The sequence below is a fragment of the Microcaecilia unicolor genome, chromosome 7, assembly GCF_901765095.1.
Source record: "Microcaecilia unicolor chromosome 7, aMicUni1.1, whole genome shotgun sequence".
Lineage (NCBI taxonomy): Eukaryota > Metazoa > Chordata > Amphibia > Gymnophiona > Siphonopidae > Microcaecilia > Microcaecilia unicolor.
In genome coordinates this window covers 245,786,437-245,808,204 of record NC_044037.1, presented here as the reverse complement: position 1 = coordinate 245,808,204, position 21,768 = coordinate 245,786,437, and the positions used below count along the sequence as shown (strand labels likewise).

At 38.9% G+C, this 21,768-nt stretch overlaps 1 protein-coding gene across 4 annotated transcripts in view; it reads right to left on the bottom strand.

Annotated features, from left to right (window-relative positions):
- ACVR1 (activin A receptor type 1) overlaps window positions 1–21,768 on the bottom strand; it is a 210,513-nt gene that overhangs the window by 8,760 nt on the left and 179,985 nt on the right. For all 4 annotated transcript variants that reach the window (XM_030209128.1, XM_030209131.1, XM_030209132.1 and 1 more), the window contains exon 10: window positions 4,015–4,145. In XM_030209128.1, coding sequence (XP_030064988.1) covers window positions 4,015–4,145 — 131 coding nt within the window. The remainder of the gene's footprint in view (window positions 1–4,014; window positions 4,146–21,768) is intronic.

The following is a 21,768-nucleotide window of genomic DNA, read 5'->3' as shown; positions in this document are numbered from 1 at the left end:
TGAAATTGCTGATTTGCTGTTAGTAATATTGTATGGTTATAGAATATTATTAGTAATATTGTATAGTTAGTAATATTGTATAGTTGAGCTTGCATTGTGTGGGAAAGCGTGGGGTACAAATGTAATAAATAAATATTGTAATTTTGTACAGTTTAGCCCCAACATCCATGAATATCCTCACTGAATTACCCTCAAGTAATGCCTATAAATCATCTAGAGAATATCTTATCCTACATTTCCCAAATTGTAAGGAAGTAACCTACAAAACAATCCATACTGCTAACTTTTCATATCAAGGCACTAAAATTTAAAACTCCTTTCCTAAAACCATCAAATGCACCGATGATTATTTGTTATTTTGAAGTCTATTGAAAACTCATTTCTTCAGTATAGCCTTTAAGGAAATAAGCACTCTTCTCAAATAAACTGATGGCATTTTTACCTCATCCCACCTCCCACTATTCCTGTCTATCCCAGTTAATCCTAGCCCTTTACCTTTTTCTTCCATACTTCAATTATTTATTTATTACATTTGTACCCCATGCTTTCCCACACATGGCAGGCTCAATGCGGCTTACATAGTAACAATAAGAAGAATTACAAGTCGTAAAAAGAATATACAATTTGTAGTAAACGTAATATTAGTGGGGTTAACGGATGAGTAAATTGAACAAAGGAGGAATTAGGTGTATGAGTAAATTGAACAAAGGAGGAATTAAGTGTATAAGTAAATTGAACATAGGAGGAATGAGGTGCAGAAGGAAATGGGCATTAGGAGGTGGGCGTAGGAAGATGGAGAGGAATAGATGGAGAGGAAAAGATTGGGGATAGCAATAAGGATAATGGTAAACATGGTCAACATATAATAATCGTTGGTAAGAATCATGTGGGCATGCTTTAGTTAGTTGAATCGTTGGGGTAGGCTTCCTTGAATAGATGGGTCTTCAATGCTTTTCTGAAGGGCAAAAGGCAGTTGATTGTTCGGATTGGTCTTGCTAGAGCGTTCCAAAGCAGGATACCCAGAAAGGAAAAATTGATTACATAGAAGGATTTGTACTTAATACCTTAATAACTAAGTATTTCATTACATCTGTTCCTAACTCAAGTTTTACTGGTCTAACATTACATGATGTATTTTACTTTCTGTTAATATATTTTGAACATGTTCGTGCTTTTCTAATTATGTAAGCCATATTGTACCCGAGTTCTACTCAGACTAATGTAGGATATAAATGTCATAAATAAATAAAATAATATGTAACCTGTTGTTAAAATCGTCTGTAGTACCTGAAGAATGGAGGGTGGCCAATGTGACGCCGATTCTTAAAAAGGGTTCCGAGGTGATCCAGGAAATTACAGACCGGTATGCCTGATGTCAGTGCCGGGGAAAATATTTAAAACTATTATAAAGAATAAAATTACGGAACACAGACAGACATGGTTTAATAGGGCAGAGTCAGGATGGGTTCATCCAAGTGAAGTCTTGCCTCACCAATTTGCTTTATTTTTTGGAGGTGTGAATAAACATATGGATAAAGGTGAACCAGTTGATGTAGTGAATATAGATTTTCAGAAAGCTTTTGATAAAGTTCCTCATCAGAGACTCCTGAGAAAATTAAAGAGTCATGGGACAGGAGGCAAGGTTCTGGAATGGATTAGGAATTGGTTACTGGACAGAAAACAGAGGGTAGGGTTAAATGGTCATATCTCTTAGTGGAGGAGGGTGGACAGTGGAGTGCCGCAGGGATCAGTACTGGGAGTGGTGCTATTTAACATGTTTATAAATGATATGGAAATCAGAATGACGAGTGAGGTTATTAAATCTGCAGAACTATTCAAGACTGTTAAAACACGTGCGGACTGTAAAATATTGCAGGAAGAGCTGAGGAAATTTTAAGACTGGGCATCCAAATGGCAGATGAAATTTAACGTGGACAAATGCAAGGTGATGCACATTGGAAAGAATAATCCAAATCATAGTTATCGGATGCTAGGGTCAACCTTGGGAGTCAGCACCTAAGAAAAAGATCTACATGTCACTGTAGATAATACACTGAAATCTTCTGCTCAATGTGCGGCGATGGCCAAGAAAAGCATACAGGATGCTAGGAATTATTAGGAAAGAGATGGTGAATATGACCAAAAATACTATAATGCCTCTGTATCGCTCCACGGTGCGACCTCACCTCGAGTACTGCGTTCAGTTCTGGTCACCATATCTCAAAAAAGATATAGTGAAATTAGAAAAGGTTCAAAAAAAAGAGCAGCCAAAATGATAAAGGGGATGGAACTACTCTCATATGAGGAAAGACTAAAGAGGTTAAAGAGACGGATGACGGGAGATATGATTGAGGTCTAAAAAATCCTGAGTGGTGTACGAGTAAGTGAATCGATTTTTTTACTTGTTCCAAAAGTACAAAGACTAGGGGACACTCAAGGAATTTACATGGAAATACCTTTAAAACAAATAGGAGGAAATATTTTTTCACTCAACGAATAATTAAGCTCTGGAACTCTTTGCCAGAGGTGTAGTAACAGCGGTTAGCATATCTAGGTTTAAAAAAGGTTTAGACAAGTGAGGAAAAGTCCGTAGTCTGCTACTGACACAGACATGGGGAAGCAACTGCTTGCCCTGGAATTGATAGCATGGAATGTTGCCACAATCTGAGTTTCTGCTAGGTATTTGTGATCTGGCTTGGCCACTGTTGGAAACAGGATTCTCGGCTGGATGGACCATTGGTCTAACCCAGTATAGCTACTCTTGTTCTTATGTATTTCCTCTCTTGCAAAAGAAAGTGTTCTTAGTTTGCCTCCATCTTCACTGTCATATCCTGACAAGTTCCCCCCTCCCCCCCACCTATAGATACATTTCTCCCCTCCTGCAGGTATCCAGGGCAGATGCATTAATGTTATATCTGATGCAGTAGCCTGTTCAAAGTCCACCCGCTCTTTCAACTCATCCATTTGCCAGGCCATAATTGCGTGCAACTATATAACAAAATAATATTTCTTCAAATCAAGGATGGCCAAGCCACCTTCTCATTTACTTAAGCTTAAGAACTCCCTGACCACTCTGGGGCAATGGTGTGCCCATATGAGTTGAGAAATGTGGGTTTGCAACATTTGCAGTACCTTCTCATCCACCCTATTGGGAGCATTTGGAATAGACCAGTAATGGAGATGGGACCATCATCTTTACCACATAAATATACCCTACCCAAGATAAATTAAGTTTATCTCAACACTCCAAATCCTGTACTATTTTCTGTACAACTAGGTCATAATTAACATCATACACTTTAGACCTCATCCCAGCCAAGTTAATGCCTTGATACTTGAGGGTCTGCAGTACATATTGCCATACTGGGAAAGACCAAAGGTCCATCAAGCCCAGCATCCTGTTTCCAACAGCGGCAAATCCAGGTCACAAATATCTGCCTTACCCAAAGAAAGGATGATATTCAAGATCTCAGGCTGTTAAATTAACTCAGAAGCCTGAGACTACCCATATGCCATCAGCATTTCCACCACTGCCCTTTGGATTGATCGATGTGAACAGGAAGTCATCAGCAAAGAGATCTTGTACACCTTACCAGACACCCAAAGCCCCTCCACCCTGAGTAAATCTCTTATGCACTGAGTCAATGGTTCAGATCACTAGAGTGACAGGGAGTGGTGACAGACAGACCTTTTAGACATCTTTTAAATAGACATGACTTTTTGCAGCATTTAATTTATAGATGTACTCAACAGTTAAACATAAAACCCATTTATTTAGCTCTTTTTTTTCCTTTTTGACTACTGCAGACTTCTTGTGGGTTGACATTTTGATAGACAGAAAAAGATCCCTACTGGAGCATTTTTATTTTGCACTGCAGTATTTAACCTGAAATATCTAAAATTGAACAGTATGCAGATTAAGACCTTGTCATAACCAAGCTATCATTGTGCCAAAAAGCAGAAAATAATATCTGAATCTTCAAAAAAATTAAACATGCATTTTAGCCATCTTACAGGATCTGAGAACCATCTGTTGGGAATGTTTGGCCTCTGCTGATCAATACAGACCACCTTTTTCATATCTTCAAAGCTCGGGTCATTTGGAACCACATCATAGAATGGAGGTTTGTAATCTTCTACAATGCCTAAAATAAAAAAAAAAATTAAAAATTAAAATTTTACTTCACTTTCAGTACTTAAAAATAAAAAATTGAACTTGATATTTAACTCTTTGTGCTAATAAAAAGGAAGTTTGCTGTCCTACACACACCTCTTCTTCAAAGTATACAGACATAGAGGAACATTTTCAAAAGTTCATCTAAGTTAGGAATTGGGATGTCGTTCTTGTAATGTCCAAAAAAAGGTCCCTATCACAGACAATTTCAAACAGGAAAAAAACGTCCAGATTTTCTGTTCGAAAATGGCTGTGAGATGGACATTTTTGTGCTGAGAATGGCCAGAATGAATAGCCATTTTACAGAATGAAATGTCCAACTTATGGATGGCAAAAAAAAAAAAAACAACCCAGGGATAGGGATGTCTGTTGGCATCAGTTTGAGAAAAATGGCCGTACAGATGTCCAGGCAGAGCAGCCTAGTGGTCAGTGCAGTGGACTTTAAATCAAGGGGCCCCCATTTCAAATCCCACTTCAACTCTTATTTTGTAATTGTGAGTCCTGAAGGAACAGAAAAATATCTATTGTACCCGAATGTACACCACTTCAATAGACTTTAGGCTTGCAGGTGGCTTATATATTTTTAGTTATGTATAGTAGGAATATTTCTGTTTCTGGAAGGCTCACAATTTAAAAAAAAATTTGAGTTAAAGTGGAATTTGAACTTAAGTCCCATGGGTTTATAATCAACTGCATTAACCACTAGGCTAACTCTTTACACTTGCTTCCTGCTTTGATCAGAATGCCTATAATACCTGAGGCTGTCATACAGCCTGGCTTTCCTTTCCAGTTTAATTTTCACAGGAGAGGGAGGGAGATAGTAATCACTAGGAAATTACGAAGGAGTTGTGCCTGCAGTGGTCAGCTGCTCAATCACATCACCATTTTTTTTTTTTTTAACCATGTACATGATTGAAAAAGGTCAACATTAGAACTTCCTAAATCTAAGACTTGGACGTTTCTTCCTGTTCAATTATCACTGTTGGATATCTTGTTTTTGGGTCCTCCCTAGTCCCACCCAAAACACGCCTCCTACCCGTCCCCAACATGTCGCCTTGCTATTTGGACGAACTGCAGTGTTGGACATTTTTTTTCTGCCCTTCCAAAATTCCTATTTGGACATATTTTTTTTCTGCCCTTCCAAAACTGCTATTTGGACATTTTGGGCAGATAGATCTTTTGGGGGGCATTTTGAGCTGTTTATGTGCTTTGAAAATGAGCGCCATCATTTCTTGAAAACAGTTTCTTTCCATGGCATTATGAAACACATCAAGCTCTGTACAAATCTGCTGTTTAAGCAAGCTTTATAATACGCAGCTAAAATTATCTTTGCAATGCTAACATTCGTGTTTTTTTTTTTAATTGCATTTTTTTAACCTTTACAATGTGTTCAACTATGTCACTATGAAATTACATTAATCATAGGTTCATTTAAAATAACAGCCATTCAAATGAAAAAGAGCAGCAAAATATCAAAACAGAAACCAATTAGTGGTTTTGATAAACTGAAATATATGCATTACTAGTACTTTTTCTTACAGACAAAATAGTTCTAAACCACTAATTGTTGTGAAAAAATTGTCATTTTACTAATTATTGCAGTTGATGCACACTGCATCCTAGAAAGCAATTTTTTATTGGCACCTGACATTTTAGTTTGAAGCTTAAGTAAAGTAGAAAGGAATGCACTACTTTCAAGATCAATATCCAATCAACATTCCTGATAGCAGATGTAGCCAACAAAACGGTCACACAACAAAAGTAGTTACCATCTTACATCTCCATGAATTATATCACAAGCATCTCTTATTCATGGCACAAAAGGTGCACATTACACCCATCCCTCCCGCTGTCTCTCACACTGGCTCATTCCTCTCCCACTTTCAAGCTGTATAATATCATGCCTACACTCAAGCATCTGGAATGAAGTCCACATTTTCTCAAATGCATCCAATCAACTCCAAATCACTAGCCGTTGAGCCCGTGAAAACAGGCTACTTTTGGAATGGGGGGGGTTCCGAGCCCCCCCCCACCCCCGAGGTCGGCGCCGCCCCCGCCGCCCCTCCACCCAGCCCGAGCAGCACTGTAAACTTACATCAGCACGCAGCAGCAGGCACATCAGTAAAGCTGCCGTCAGGGCGGGCTTCCTTCTCTGCCTGTGTCCCGCCCTCGTGTGACGTAACATCGGCGAGGGCGGGACAAAGGCAGAGAAGGAAGCCCGACGGCAGCTTTGCTGATGTGCCTGCTGCTGCGTGGTGATGTAAGTTCACAGTGCTCGGGCCAGATGGAGGGGCGGCAGCGACTCCGGGGGAGGGGGGGAGCGGTTCCAACACCTGCAGCATTCCAGTAGAGACTTCCCTCTCTGTCCCGCACCCGTCATCACGTATTGACGCGGGGGCGGGGCAGAGAGGGAAGTCTCTACTGCGCATTTGCGAGTGAGTATGGTCACTCGCCGTTTATATGTTTGATAACTGTTAACTTCTCTGTCTCATATCTTCCATACTTTATTATACTATTCATTCATATTAAGAAGTCTCTCATCCCTTCATTTGGCTGCAATTACCAGTCAAGCTGCCATCAGTAAGAGACCTATCAGTTTCTTAGAATGTAAGAACATAATATATTCTCAGGAACAGCTTCCATGATCTCACCCCATTTTGTAGTTCAGCATTACACAGGTATTTTTCAGCAATGGAGAAACCTACAATTTTTTTTTAGTCGTCATAAGCACCTTCCTCAAAAATGATCTTACTTTCATACATTTCATACGTTTTTTTTACCATAGACTTCTTCACCACAGACTTCTTTTAATATAACATATCTTTTTGCTTTTCCACCACATTTTTAAATTTTACTACGTATGTATTTTTTTCGCGTAATCTGCATCATTTTTCCCAGTATCATTGGCATATCCACGAGTACGTCACTTCCGGTAATGCGCTATTCGCTTTCGTGCACTTTGGCGTTTTTTGTTTTTGGCGCCTTTTTTTGTTTATAGTGCCGGTCTTTTCTAAGCACATTTTTTCAACTTTATCGAAAATAGCGCGTGCAGTGCTTCTGACGGCATCTTTTTCAAAAAAAGTCTTTCTAAAGGTCAGTATCGTAACTAATTTTTACATTTTAGTTTTTTCCACGCTATTTTTCCCCGTTTCTCCTTTTTTTTGGGTTGTGTGTAAGTGTTCATCCTTCCACCTTTCTATTTTCATTTTCATTCGCGTATTATTATGCTATTATGTATGCAGCCCTCAGTGGCTCAAGTCCAACAACTGTCCCTGTTCCATTACATCTCTGGTTGTGTTTGTGTTTTCTGGTTTTCACTTTTTTGTACCATCCTTGCTTTTTGTGCACATTTAACTGTGGATATATATTTTTTTTTCAAAAAAATTTTTCAACAGACTATCACCTTACACCTGATCTTCAACGTTATTCTGCAATACTTTGCTTTAGAGGTTAGTGTTCTTCAATATATCACACAACCTTTATAATTTTCTACCAGCTGTCATTCACTTTCTTATTTCATGCTTCATATTTTTTGACAATCAGCTGTGAGATCTTAAAAAGGATTGTCATCATTATTGCCCCGCAGCACTGTGCAAAGCAGGTCAGTGTCATTTTTAAATATAATATTGGAGTTTCTTTTCTCATTTTGTATTTTTTATTTTTTTGGCTTCCGATATCACCTTCATCTTAGACATCTAAATTTGCCATTTTTTCCACGTAATCTCAGTTAGTTTTGCATCTTTCTAATTTATACTGGTGACATCATATCACATATGCCAACACACATTGGATCATTGACCAATAGTTTTAATATGCATGTCATTTCAACGCTGTATACATTATGGCACCCAAGTTTTCACGTGACGACATCAAGACCCCTAATTATTCCATCTGTCCCTTTACAATTTGTTCCTTTGATCAATACATATGTGCGTTTTACATTTCCTTGTTATTATTGTTCAAATCTATGTGCGCATATATGTTTTTATTCATATAATATTTGTATGGTGTTTTTGTTTTGAAACACATTATTGCATCGCCATTTTACATATAGTATATTTTGGTATTAGCTTATTCTTTTTTTTGTGTGTATTTTTAAAAAAAATCTGTTTACCGAATTGCTACACATATTTTTTAAGTTTATAAAGTTATATATTTTTTATTTTGTTTTAATTTATTTGTGTGTATTACACTTTGTCTTCCTTATTTTTACATATAAATGTATGTTTTTACAGACTCCTGATGCAGGCCTGATGGCCGAAACACGACGTTGTGTCGAGTCTTCAAATTATTAATAAAATTGTTTACTAACTAACATCCTCGTTTCTGGTATCCTTGGTCGCTCTCCCACTTTTTTTTACACTACTGTTTTAACCGTGGGGCGTTTGAGTTCTCCGCCTTTTTGGTGGATTTTCTCTTACTTTTTCATACATTCCTACCACATATGTAAAAAAAGAAGTTATCTCTATGGTTTAACGAAGACCTCATACTAATGGAACGTAAATGTAGAAGACAAGAAAAAATTTGGATCAAAACCAAACCCAACAAACAATGGACTAAATGGAAAAAAAACCTCCTAAAATCATACAAGAGTATGATTATCAAAGCAAAAACCACTTATTATTCAAAACTTAAAAGCAAAAAAAAAAGTTAAACCACAAAAACTTTATACAAGTAAATAAGCTATTGAATACTCAATCTGCATCTAATACAAACAAACCCAACAGCTGATCAATTGGCATCATATATCGAGCAGAAAATAACTAAAATCAGTCAAGAACTAAATAACTCCCTAACATAAACAGACAATTTTCTTAATCTACATGATCTTTCACCACTATGCTCCCAAGCCGACAAAATCTGGTCAGCCTTTCACCCACTTACAACTGATCAAGTCAAATGCACTCTTCACAAATACGCTAAATCACAATGCTTACTTGATAAGTGCCCTAATTACCTTCTTAAATCAGCCCCTAATTTACTCATAAGCTATTTGCACTCAAACACAACTTTAATGCTATCTCAGGGCCTATTCCCCCCTCAAAATGGCAACACTATTTTGACTCCCATACCGAAGAATATCCAAACCAGCCTACATGTAGTCTCTAACAACAGACCAGTGGCTTCAATCCCATTATTGGTAAAGGTAAAGGTAACTACAACTTCACTGCAAATTACATAGCTCACAATCCGGTTTTAGATCTTCTCATAGTACTGAAACTGCTCTCACCACCCTCCTGGCTAAAATAAGACAAGAACTTAGCTTTGGTAATAAAATATTAATACTCCAATTTGATATGTCCAGTGCCTTTGACACGGTTGATCATAATATCCTCCTAAACATTATTGACCATTACGGGATCTGTTGAGCTGTGCTAAAAGGGTTCTCAGGCTTCCTAAGGTCTAGATCATACCAAGTGAAACAATCAAGTACAATTTCATTAGCATGGTCCTCTTTGTGGAGGGCCCCAGGGCTCTCCATTGTCCCCTACACTATTTAACATCATGTTGACTAAATTAGGCAATTTACTGGAGAAAAATGGTCTCCCAACATTCATTTAAGCAGACAATGTTACCATCTATATTCCATTCATTAAACAAAATTAAATTACTCATATCATCAGATTAGGTATCTCTCAAATGGAATCCTGGGCATCCAATTTCAAGTTAAAACAACAACAATAAAACTAAATTCTTAATAGATACTAATCCTCATCACGCTATAAATCTTAAATCATTTACCATTGAGAGCATCACATATCCCGACTCAACTATGAAAATTCTAGGAGTCACAATTGACCGATTCCTCACTCTAGATAATCAAATTTCCAAAGTGGTCTCAAGTGTCTTCAATTCATTATGGAAATTGAGGAGACTGAAGACCATTCTTTGCAAAATCAGTCTAGCGTACCCTAGTTGAATCCTTAGCCCTAACAGAATTTGATTACTGCAACTCTATTTACGCAGGACTTAAAGGGGATCTCCTCAAAAAACTACAAACCGCACATCTCACATTCAGACTACCATGCTTTGCCAAAGCAACCCCCCTTCTGTACAATTTGCATTGGCTGCCAATAAAAGATAGAATATCATTCATAGAAACATGATAGCAGATAAGGGCCAAATGGCCCATGCGGTCTGTCCACCATCCCCAATAACTACTGACTCCTTTTCCTAGGAGATCCCACGTGCCTGTCCCACGCTATCTTAAATTCGGACACAATCTTCATCTCTAGAACCTCCACCTGGCCATTCCACGTATCACCACCCTCTCGCTGAAAGAGTATTTTCTCAGATTCCTCCCAACCTCATGTCATGCCCCCTCCCCATTCCAGAGATCTTCCTTACCCAGAAAAGGCTCATCTCTACTACTACTACTTAGCATTTCTATAGCGCTACAAGGCTTACGCAGCGCTGCACAAACACAGAAGAAAAACAGTCCCTGCTCAAAGAGCTTACAATCTAATAGACAAAAAATAAAGTAAGCAAATCAAATCAATTGATGTGTACAGGAAGGAGGAGAGGAGGGTAGGTGGAGGCGAGTGGTTACAAGTGGTTACGAGTCAAAAGCAACATAGGCTTTCAGTCTAGATTTACACCACCGAGGCACCCAAACGTCTCCACCATATCCCCCATCTCCTGCCTCTCCTCCAGCATACACATGAATATTTTTATTGAAGTTATGTATCTTCATTCACAAAATTTTGTAAGGTTCAGCCCCAATACACATGAACAACCTCATTGAATTACCCTCACGTAATGCCTCTAAATCACCAGTGAATATCTTATCATACATTTCCCGAATTGTAAGAAAGCAACCTACATTTTCATATCAAGGCACTAAAATTTAGAACTCCTTACCTAAAACCATCAAATGAACAGATGATTATTTGCACTTTGTCAGTCTAGCCTTTAAGAAAATAAGCATTCTTCTCAAATAAACTTATGGAATTAATTTTTACCTCATCCCACTACTCCCATCTATCCCAGCCAATCCTAGCTCTTACCTTTTTCCTCCATATTTCAATTATCACTAAGTATTTAATTATATCTGTTCCTAACTCAAGTTTTATTGGTCTAACATTATATGATGTATTTTACTTTGTTAATATATTTTGAACATGTTCATGCTTTTCTAATTGCTATGTAAGCCACACTGAACCTGAGTTCTACCTGGGCTAATGCAGGATATGTCATAAATAAATAAATAAATAATTATGTCGCAATGTACCTCTATCCATATAACTTATAGAACCTTACAGAGTACCTAGATATCTTAAACACAAGGAGCAATTTTGCACTTTGACTTGTTCCCATTGTTCCTTGGATAGAATTGATTCTTAATCCCTTTTCAATCCTTTTTCCAACTCTTTTGGTAGGGTATCTTGGACCATATCTGTCACTCCATGAATGCATTATAACAACAGTTATACCAGTTATACCAGTTATTTGGCGAGGGGGGGGGAGTAACTGGAAAAAAACTGAGAGCGCTATATCCATGAGAATGGGGATATAGCTATCATCTGCACCTCCTTTTCCAAGTCTTACCTGATTCTAAAAGCCTCATCCTTAAAGTCTTCTACCACTGCTAAAACTAATTCCTTGATGGAAAGAAATCCACCTCGGTTATCACATTCCGGAGGGGAACTTAATGTTATTCAGCATCGGTGATGGCAAAGAGCCCTAGGTTTTCTTTCTCCATCCATCAGGGCATCCCAAATTTCAAAATAAGCCCGACTACTGGACATTCCCACAACCTAACCTCCTGGGGTTAACCCAATACAAAAACAATACTGAGCCCAACTTCTCAAATCCTATCGTGCTCCATTTACATGCAATGTCTACCTGAGTTCCCCCATACCAACTACAATGAACATATAATAGGGAAGCCACTTACAGTGATGTGAAAAAGTTTTACCCCCCCTCTTGAATGTTTTCTGATCTTTACATAAAATGTAACACTATTAGGCAAAGGGAACCTGAGTAAACACATGACAGTTACTTCATTTCTTTAAGGAACAAAGTTATTCAGCCCTCATATTAATCATGTGAAAAAGTAACTGCCACCTTATTTACTCAATCATCCAACTGACCAAATGTGATTGATAATTAGATTCAGCTAACTGAACACAACCAGGCTTGATTTCAGCCAGCCCTGTTCAATCTAAACCTATCATGAGCATCAAGTAGTTACTACCCAGGCCCACCTGGGCCACCCACTCCAGGTCCCAAGGATGGCAAACACTGGAGGCTGTTTGAGGTCACTGAGTGCAGTTGCCCAGTGGTGTGCACGGAACTGACTGAGGTACTGTTATTATTATCACTGTTACTACATCACACTTCTATACCACTACAACCACAAGTTCTAAGTGGTTTACAAAATTAAGAAACAAAGGTATAGTCTTTAGGAGTTACATAGCTTACAAAACAGCAAACAATTCATTATTCTCAATAAAATTAAACAAATTTTCTAAAAAGTACAGCCTTAAGTTGTTTCCCAAAACCAAGTGATCTATTGTCATATCTATACCTGTCAGTACAGTTTTCCAAATTTTAGGAGCCTGGAAAGCCAACAATCTTTCAAAGAGGTGGCTCTCATATGGTGGCAGAGGAGGCTGAATCTAGACAAACATGGTTTAATGGGACAGAGTCAGCATGGGTTCAGACGAGGGAAGTCTTGCCCAGTGGTGTGCTGGAGCCGGCTCGAACCAGCTCACAAGAGCCGGTTGTTAATTTTTGTACCATTTTGTGAGCCGGGTGTTCAGGCAGGGTGAGCCGGTTTGCCTCTCCTCCCCCCCGAGCCATGGTCCCAAGCACATACCTGAAGGCAGCCGCCCTGATGGACTACTGGATTCTTAGGACAGGAAAGATCCTCAGTCTTTCCTGCCCACTGCCGCATTGCTCTTTAAAAATGGCTGTCGAAACTTCCAGACCCCAGTCCACCTCTGCACCCCCCCTCCCAAATTGCAGGGCTAGCTATACCCGGGGAGAGAGTCTGTTGTTAAAAATTTACCAGCACACCACTGGTCTTGCCTCACCAATTTGCTTCGTTTCTTTGAAATCATGAATAAATATGTGGATACAGGTGAGCTGGTTGATGTAGTGTATCTAGATTTTCAGAAAGCTTTTGATAAATTTCCTCTTGAGAGACTCCTGAGAAAATTAAAGAGTCATGGGATAGGAGGCAAGGTTCTGGTGTGGATTAGGAATTGGTTATTGGACAGAAAACAGAGGGTAGGGTTAAATGGTAATTTCTCTCAATGGAGGAGAGTGAACAGTGGAGTGCCGGTACTATTTAACATATCTATAAATGATATGGAAATCAGAACGGCGAGTGAGCAAATTTGCAGATGATACAGACCTATTCAAGGTTGTTAAAACATGTGCAGACTGTGAAATATTGCAGGAAGACCTTAGGAAATTGGAAGACTGGGCATCCAAATGGCAGATGAAATTTAATGTGGACAAATGCAAGGTGATGCACATTGGAAAGAATACTCCGAATCACAATTACCTGATGCTAGGGCCCGCCTTGGGGGTCAGCACTCAAGAAAAAGATCTGGGTGTCATTGTAGATAATACGCTGAAATCTTCTGCTCAGTGTGTGGCAGTGGCTAAAAAACGCAAACAGGATGCTAGGAATTATTAGGAAAGGGATGGTGAATAAGACCAAAAATACTATAATGCCTTTGTATAGCTCCAAGGTGCATCCACACCATGAGTATTGCATTCAGTTCTGATCACCATATCTCAAAAAAGATACAGCACAATTAGAAAAGGTTCAAAGAAGAGCAACTAAAATGATACGAGGCTAAATATGCTATGGTTCTTCAGCTTGGAAAAGAGGAGATATGACTGAGGTCTACAAAATCCTCAGTAGAAGTAAATCAATGTCTACTCATTCCAAAAGTACAAAGATGGAACACTTGAGGAAGTTACACGGAAATACTTTTAAAACAAATAGGAGGAAATATTTTTTCACTCAATGAATAGTTAAGCTCTGGATCTCTTTGCCGGAAGAGGTGCTAACAGCAGTTAGCGTATCTGGGTTTAAAAAAAAGGTTTGGACAAATTCCTGGTGGAAAAGTCCATAGTCTGCTTGCCCTGGGATTTGTAGTATGGAGCGTTGCCACAATTTGGGTTTCGGCCAGATACTTGTGACCTGGCTTGGCCACTGTTTGGAAGACAGGATACTGGGCTAGATGGACCATTGGTCTGATCCAGTATGACTACTCTTATATGTTCTTTGGCAGAGCAGTTTTATCATGATTGTTTTGGTTTGTCACCTTATTTGCATTTCTCTATCATACATCTACTGTTGCAGTAGTATTTATTTTACTGTTTGTATACTGTGGCATTAAGAGTTAATGTACATGTTGTAGTTATCAGGTTGGGAGGAGAAGAATATGAGCACATGAAATCTTTTATTAGTAAGGGGAGGCAGGGAGCGGTGTGCAAGGCTGTGTGGTTTGTTACTGGTGAAGGGAGTGGATGGGTGTGGGAGGAAAACAGCTGGAGGGTATAGGAAGGGGATAATGATTGAGCTGGAGACAATGAGTCTATGGTTGGTGGAATCCGGCCCTTGGAAGACCTCGGCCCGGGGTTCTGGCCATGCTCTGTGCTTCTTCCTTTTCAGTTCTTAAAAAATCTATTTTCTGATTGGCTGCCATACAGAGTTCCCATGCTATGGCTATTCTGGTATATGCAGCGTAGCGAGTGCCATTCTGTAGTGTTTTGCTCGCTTCAGTATCATTGTGGCTGTAGTGGTTGATGGGACATGGGTGTGTTACAAAAGGACCTTCGCCTACCTGGGCAGATGTATACTAGATTGTTCCAGGGAGCACCACAGCTTCTACCACTTGCAGAATTCAGTTTTCTCTACCTCCACCTGCTGGGAGGAAGGGATAACACCCATCTGTGGAGAAGGGTGGAGCGGATGCTAAGAAAAAATGTCAGCAGGTTCACATAAAATGTGTCACAAACACCAGGCTCACAGCATAACCACATTATTGCAAGTTAAACAGAATGAGCATCCTGCAAATGTCTAATCGCACTATCCTACAGACTTTCAAGGTGTATACAACTAATAGTGATAGCTGATATTGTCTTACTATTCAGTGAAGAGGAAAGAACTGAAGAATGAGGTGGCCAAACGGGACAAGAGAGATCCAGAACAGCAGAAAACTAATATGGCTGTTTTCTTCCTCCCAATGAAGATAGGATAAGCCTAGTGGACCGAGAACTGGGGGAACCAGGTTCAATTCTCACAACGGCTCCTTGTGACCCCAGGCAAATCTCTTAAACATACATTATCCAGGTACAAAAGCTTAGACTGTGAGCCCACTAGGGACAAAGAAAATGCTTGTAAACCACTTTAGTTGTACCACAGAAGGGCAGTATATCAATACCAATAATAACTACTTCACCCCCACCCCTCCCCCCACGTTTACTAAGCTGTACTGTGTCAGTATTAGCACATCGCAGCCGTTAGAGCAGCTTAGTAACCAGGGGGTTAGTCTGATCAGCCAAATGCAGTTCTATTTATCATTCTGATTAAAATTAACACAAACTCAACAGATTTTAAAAAAACAAAGTTTTACTAGTTCTATCACCCAACTTATTTTTATATGGTAAAATGCTTCTATACCAACTAGAGATGCCACAGAAATAACTTGAATGAAGTCATTGAGCTACTTCTAACCATATCATCATTACAAAAATGCTATTATGAATTATATCATCTTTCCTTTTTCTATATAACAAACACTGGAACAGGAGCAGAGAAAATGTATTTGAAACAATGGTTAAGACAAACTGAGGTCTGGGAAAGCAGTATATTAAAAGTTTAACAAAAACAATATAGTATATCATACTCAAGAGTGCTATAATATTCCTTTAACCTTTATACAAAATCAGAATCCATAGAAACATTGAAAAATGTAGGCAGATAAAGACCATATGGCCTACCCAGTTTGCCTATCCATGCCTTCTATTCTCCCTTTGGAGATCCTATGTACTTGTCCCAAGTTATCTTGAATTCAGATACTGTTTTCGTCTCTACCACTTCCACTGGGAAGCTGTTCCACAAATTCACCACACTTTCTGTGAAGTATATCCTCAAGTTACTTCTGAGTCTATCCCCTTTTACCTTCATCCTATGCCCCCTCATTCAGAACTTCCTTTCAATTGAAAGACTCGCTTCCTATGAATTTATGCCACATAGGTATTTAAATGTCTCTATCATATCTTCCCTCCCTCACCTTTCTTCCAAAGTATACATATTAAGATCTTTTCTTCTGTCCCCCTACGTTTCATGACGAAGATCACTGACCGTTTTAGTAGCTGCCCAATGAACCAACTCCATCCTGTTTATATTTTTTTTGAAGGCGTGGTCTCCAGAACTGTACACAATATTCTAAATGAGGTCTCACCAGAGTCTTATACAGGGGCACCATTACCTCCTTTTTCCTATTGGCCATTCCTCTCCCTATGCACTCAAGCATCCTTCTAGCTTTTGCCATCACCTTTTCTACCTGTTTGTTCACCTTAAGCTCATCACATACGATCACACCCAAGTCCTGCTCATTTTCAGGCACAAAAATTCTTTACTCCATAAACTGTATCATTCCCTCAGGTTTTTGCAGACCCTGAATTTTTTAGACTTAAATCTTAGCTCCCAAATCCCAGACCATTCCACTGCTTAGTCCTTCCTCATGTTATCTATACCATCAGGGTGTCTACCTTATTGCAGATTTTGGTATCATCCGCATAGAGGCAAATCTTACCAGACAGCTCTTCAGCAATATCGCTTACAAAACCGTTAAAAAGAATCGGCCCAAGAACCAAACCTTGCGGCACACCACTGATAACATCCTTTTCCTCAGAATCAGCTTCATTTACCACTACCTCTGTCGCCTTCCATTCAACCAGTTCTTAGCCCAGTCACTTTAGGGCCCATACCGAAGGCAGTTTTTCATTAGTCTTCTATGCAGAACCGTGTCAAAGCTTTGCTAAAATCTAAATACACCACCATCTAAGCACTCTCCCTCAATTCAACTCTCTGGTCACCCAAAGAAATTAATCAGATTTGTCTGACAAGACCTGCCTCTAGTGAAACCATGTTGCTGTGGGTCTTGTAATCCATTGGATTCCAAAAACTTTACTATTCTCTTAAAAAAAAAAAAAAATTTCCATTAATTTATTTACCACACAAGTCAGACTTGCCAGCCTGTAGTTCCCAACCTCTTTCTTACTTCCACTTTTGTGGCGAGGGACCACATCTGCTCTTCTCCAGTCCTCTGGGACCACTATCAACTCTACAGAAGCATTGGAAAGGTCAGCAAGTGAAGCCACTAGAAGTTTCCTAACTTCCTAAAGTAACCTCAGATGTATGCCATCCAGTCCCATCTTTAGTCCACTTTCAGTTTAGCCAGCTTCTCATGAACACAGTCCTCTGAAAATAGTTCAGGGACTACCATACCCCTCCATTCCTATTTGTGTTTGTCTTCTGCGGTCCTGCTCCAGGCCCTTCAGTTGTAAACACAGAACAGAAATATTTATTAAGCAATTCCATCTTACCTTTATCAACTTCTAGAAATTCTTCACCTTCACCTCTGATTCTCACAATACCACTATTGCACTTTTAACTATCACTTACAAATCTAAAAAATGTCTCCCCCCTCCCCCCCATTTTACTGTATTGGCTATTTTAAATTTCATTTGCATGTTTGCTTTCCTGACTACTCTACTCTTCCTCTTTCTGCGATCTCTTGTAGTTTCTGAAAGTTAACTTCTTTTTCCTGACCTTTTCAGCAACTACTTTTGAGAACCAAAGTGGCCCCCTTTTCCTCTTACTTTTATTTACTTTCCTTACAAAAAGGTTTGTTACCTTACGATAGCACCTTTCAGTTTTAACCACTGCTTTCTAAGTTCTTCCAGATGTTCCCATCCAGACTGGAATTCCTTGAGGTAATCCCCCATCTGAACAAAGTTAGTTTTTTTGAACTGTAGCACCTTCACATCTGAATGAACCGTCTCCGCACCTATCTTAATATTAAACCACACCATTTGGTGATCACTGGATGACAGATGATCATCTACTATAACATCAGAAACACACTCCCCATTAGTAAGCATTAAGTCCAGTATGATCCCATCCCATGTGGGTTCCATTATCAAATGCTAGAATATTCTCCCGTAGAGCATCAAGGATCTTTCTGCTTCTAAAAGACCCCACAATAGGGATACACAGTAAACATCTGACATAAATATTGATATCTGTATTTATTTATTTTTTTGAATCATTCTAAAAATGGAAACAGTTATCATAGGAACAATGTTGTGGATAGCTTGACCCTCATAGGCATATAGAACCAACATGATGATAATGAAGGGGCATAAACAAAACTAGGTGTAATATGATCTCTAGAGTCACAACTAGAAATCAGGCAAGTAGCAGAGTTGTGTATAAGTTCAAAGCCTAAAGAAGCATAATGAGGGCCTTTTGTTATCTGGATTCTGCCCCTTCTCGCCATTAGCCCTAGCAAACCTTCGTGTTCCCCTTCCTTTCTGTTGCTAACATCTCCCATGACCTTCTAAGTAGGAAAAGCTGTTTGAGCTACACTTGGGTAGTGAACATAAAACAAAAGCAAGAGCCAGCACACAGGCACTGTTTCTGCCTTGCACTTGGAGTTCCTTAGATATGCTGAGGTTGAGGGGAGGAGGTAGTGGCAAGGAAGGAGCTAAAGCTTTGCACCTCTTCAGGGCTCTACCTGGGGTAACTGCCCTGTTGTTTCTTGGGACCATCTCTGCTGAACATTATTAAACTGGTCATACTGCTATCGTTGAAACAAGGAGATAGGTAGAAAAATATTTTAAAAAGTTTGTTTCTCTCTATTTTTTTCTCTACTTCTGTTCCAGCCTCTCCCAATCTTATTTTAGAGATGCCAGTCATTCTTTTCCCCATCTCTATTTGGACCTGGGCTAGGTCTATCAGTGCTACCAGTGTCTCCTCATGGGCCTAAGTAGGCTGTAGCGGCAATGTTGTGCTGTCTTGCACAGTGTCGGCATGCAGCCTTGCTCTGTAGCCCAGGAGAACACAGTGGTGTCTCTCCAGGGGCTTAAGCTGACCAACATCCCTGTCTCTCCCTGGGCCTGGATTTTAATTTACAACACAAGAATAAACAAGCCATTATTAATATATCATTTTGACCTAGCTGTTTCTTCCTGCTTTTGGCCTTTCAGTTCAGCAAATAAGCCAAATCCCAGTTGCCCATTTTCCATTTTTAAATAGCGTTTGTACTCACAGGATTTGGGTGGTATCTCAGTGAGTATCTGCTATTGGTCCATGTAAATAAAGACTTTATCAAGTACTATGATAAGGCATGTACAAGGGTTACATGCTTTGTTTGTTGTTTTTTTGTTTTGTTTTTTTACTTTCAGCTGGGCTTTGATCCAATTTCTATGTTTTTGATTTAAGCCTCAGTTAAAGATACTATGAATTTTTCATATAGTAAGGATATATGTAGCTGTGAAAAGTAGTCTCCCATTTCTTGTGAAATTTATGAAATAAAGACAAAAATAGCTTCTTTGTTTTCACAATTTGATAGTTCCTTTACTTAAAGTTTTTCTTTTTAAAATAAGTTTATTATTTTAACTGCAAAAAACATGCAAAAACCGTCATCCATTAACTGTTATCTTTCAGCATAAGCAAGAAAATGATTATAAAAAGGTGGTATGGAATCCCACCTTTAAGTAGAAGAGATAGTGATGTTTAGGTGACATATGGAACCTAGAGGTGGTATTAGCTTAGAAGTATTCTGTATGGGGTGTGTTATGATGTGAGAATGGAGTGGTATTGTGAAGTGAGTGTTTGAGGATTGAGTGTAGGTTAGAGTGGGTCAACTGGAAACAAGGAATGATAAATGTATTTTCATTGGTCTGATATATTGCCTCTTTCACAGACAGAAGAAAGGGACAAAGATTTAATTGAAGACATTCAAAATATAGCTGTGAAAGGAGAAGTAGTACTACTAGGTGATTTTAATTTTAAAGTACAGAACAGACCCCTCAGGGATCAATAGATTTCAAGAAGAAATGCTGCTTTTACAGGTCTATCCCAAATATTGCCTTTCATCTAGAATTTACATGGCAGACTATCCTACACAGTTAAAACAAATGTCAACACAGGGCAATCTCTTTCTTTCCAGTATGCATATGCTACCACCAATTTTTATTTTTAGCTCAGCGAAACAATAGAAGCTAGTGAGAAAACGGTTCACAATGGTTACAATGACAGAAACTTCACTAAAGTTTGAGATGGGATGCTTCTAAATTCTAGATATAACAACAGCATGACTTAAAGATCATTCAAGAAATAATCAAAAATCAATTCTTATTAAAATAACCAGAATCGACTTTACAGAAACTGGAATGGAAGGGGAGAACTCCTCAAAATGTGAAAAGGTCAGATTTTTTTTTTTTTAATGAATTTTTGATTAACTTTCAACCAATTGTTGGAATCTTGTCCAAGCTGTAGTTAATCATTAACCAAAATTATTATTTTTTTTTTCCTGCAAACTGTGCTATTAAACAATACATTATAAAGTAAGGAAAAATTAATGTTTTAAATATACATAAGTGATATCTAGCTTACACTAACAGTTTTTTTTTTACAAGCCACCTAAGTACAGAGTGTCTGAAGAATCTAAAAAGGCCAGACACCAACCATAAAAAAGGAGGAGGAGAGATTCAGGCACCATTATGGTTGACTAAGCGGAGGGGGAAATTCTTGCCCTCCCAAAAAGCATATGCTAGAACTGAGGTGCTCAAGTGAACTGTTCATTTACTTTTGGGCTGTGATTGTAAATTACTAGGTAGGAGGGGGGAGGGAAGACTTGCTGACTCAAGATAAGTAATTTTGAAAGCATGCTCTCTCTCCTAAATGGCAGAGGCTGATGTGCACTTAAATCCAAAAACAGCCACAGAAGTCTTTTGCAAGCACGACTGGCACTATGCCAGGAAATCCACTCCAAAATCCATTTGGCATTCATAAAGAAACTAGTACGCAAGAACATTAAATTCTACAGCACATGTTTATTTTTGTCCACTGTGTACTGCATTAATTGTATCTCCCCTTCTGAAGGTACCCAATATATTTCTTTTGAGATGAACATATTTATGTTCTTATATTGTTCTGTATCTACTTTGCAATTTTTGTAGACTCATTTCACTCTAGCAATAATGCTTTGTTGAGGGTTGGTATGTCCTTCCAGCCATATTAAACTTTAGTTTCAGAAGCACATATACTCCTGATACTAAGTACCGAACAAGAGAACTGAATCGTTGTGCTGTATGAAGGAGCATCATGTAAGGAATTTCACAAGAGGGCATGCATATCTTGCAGCTCGAGTCCCACTCCAAAACAGCTGTGTGTTGGCACTTCACCCAAATAGCAGTTTAAAGTTTTGGTGGCAGAATCACCATGTACCAGGAAGGTCTAACACCTGCCAGCATAGAGAGGAGCAGGAATCATTGTTCTCCATTAAGGTTCTCAAATTTGCCGGCCTATGAAGAGAGGCAATCCCACAGCAGAT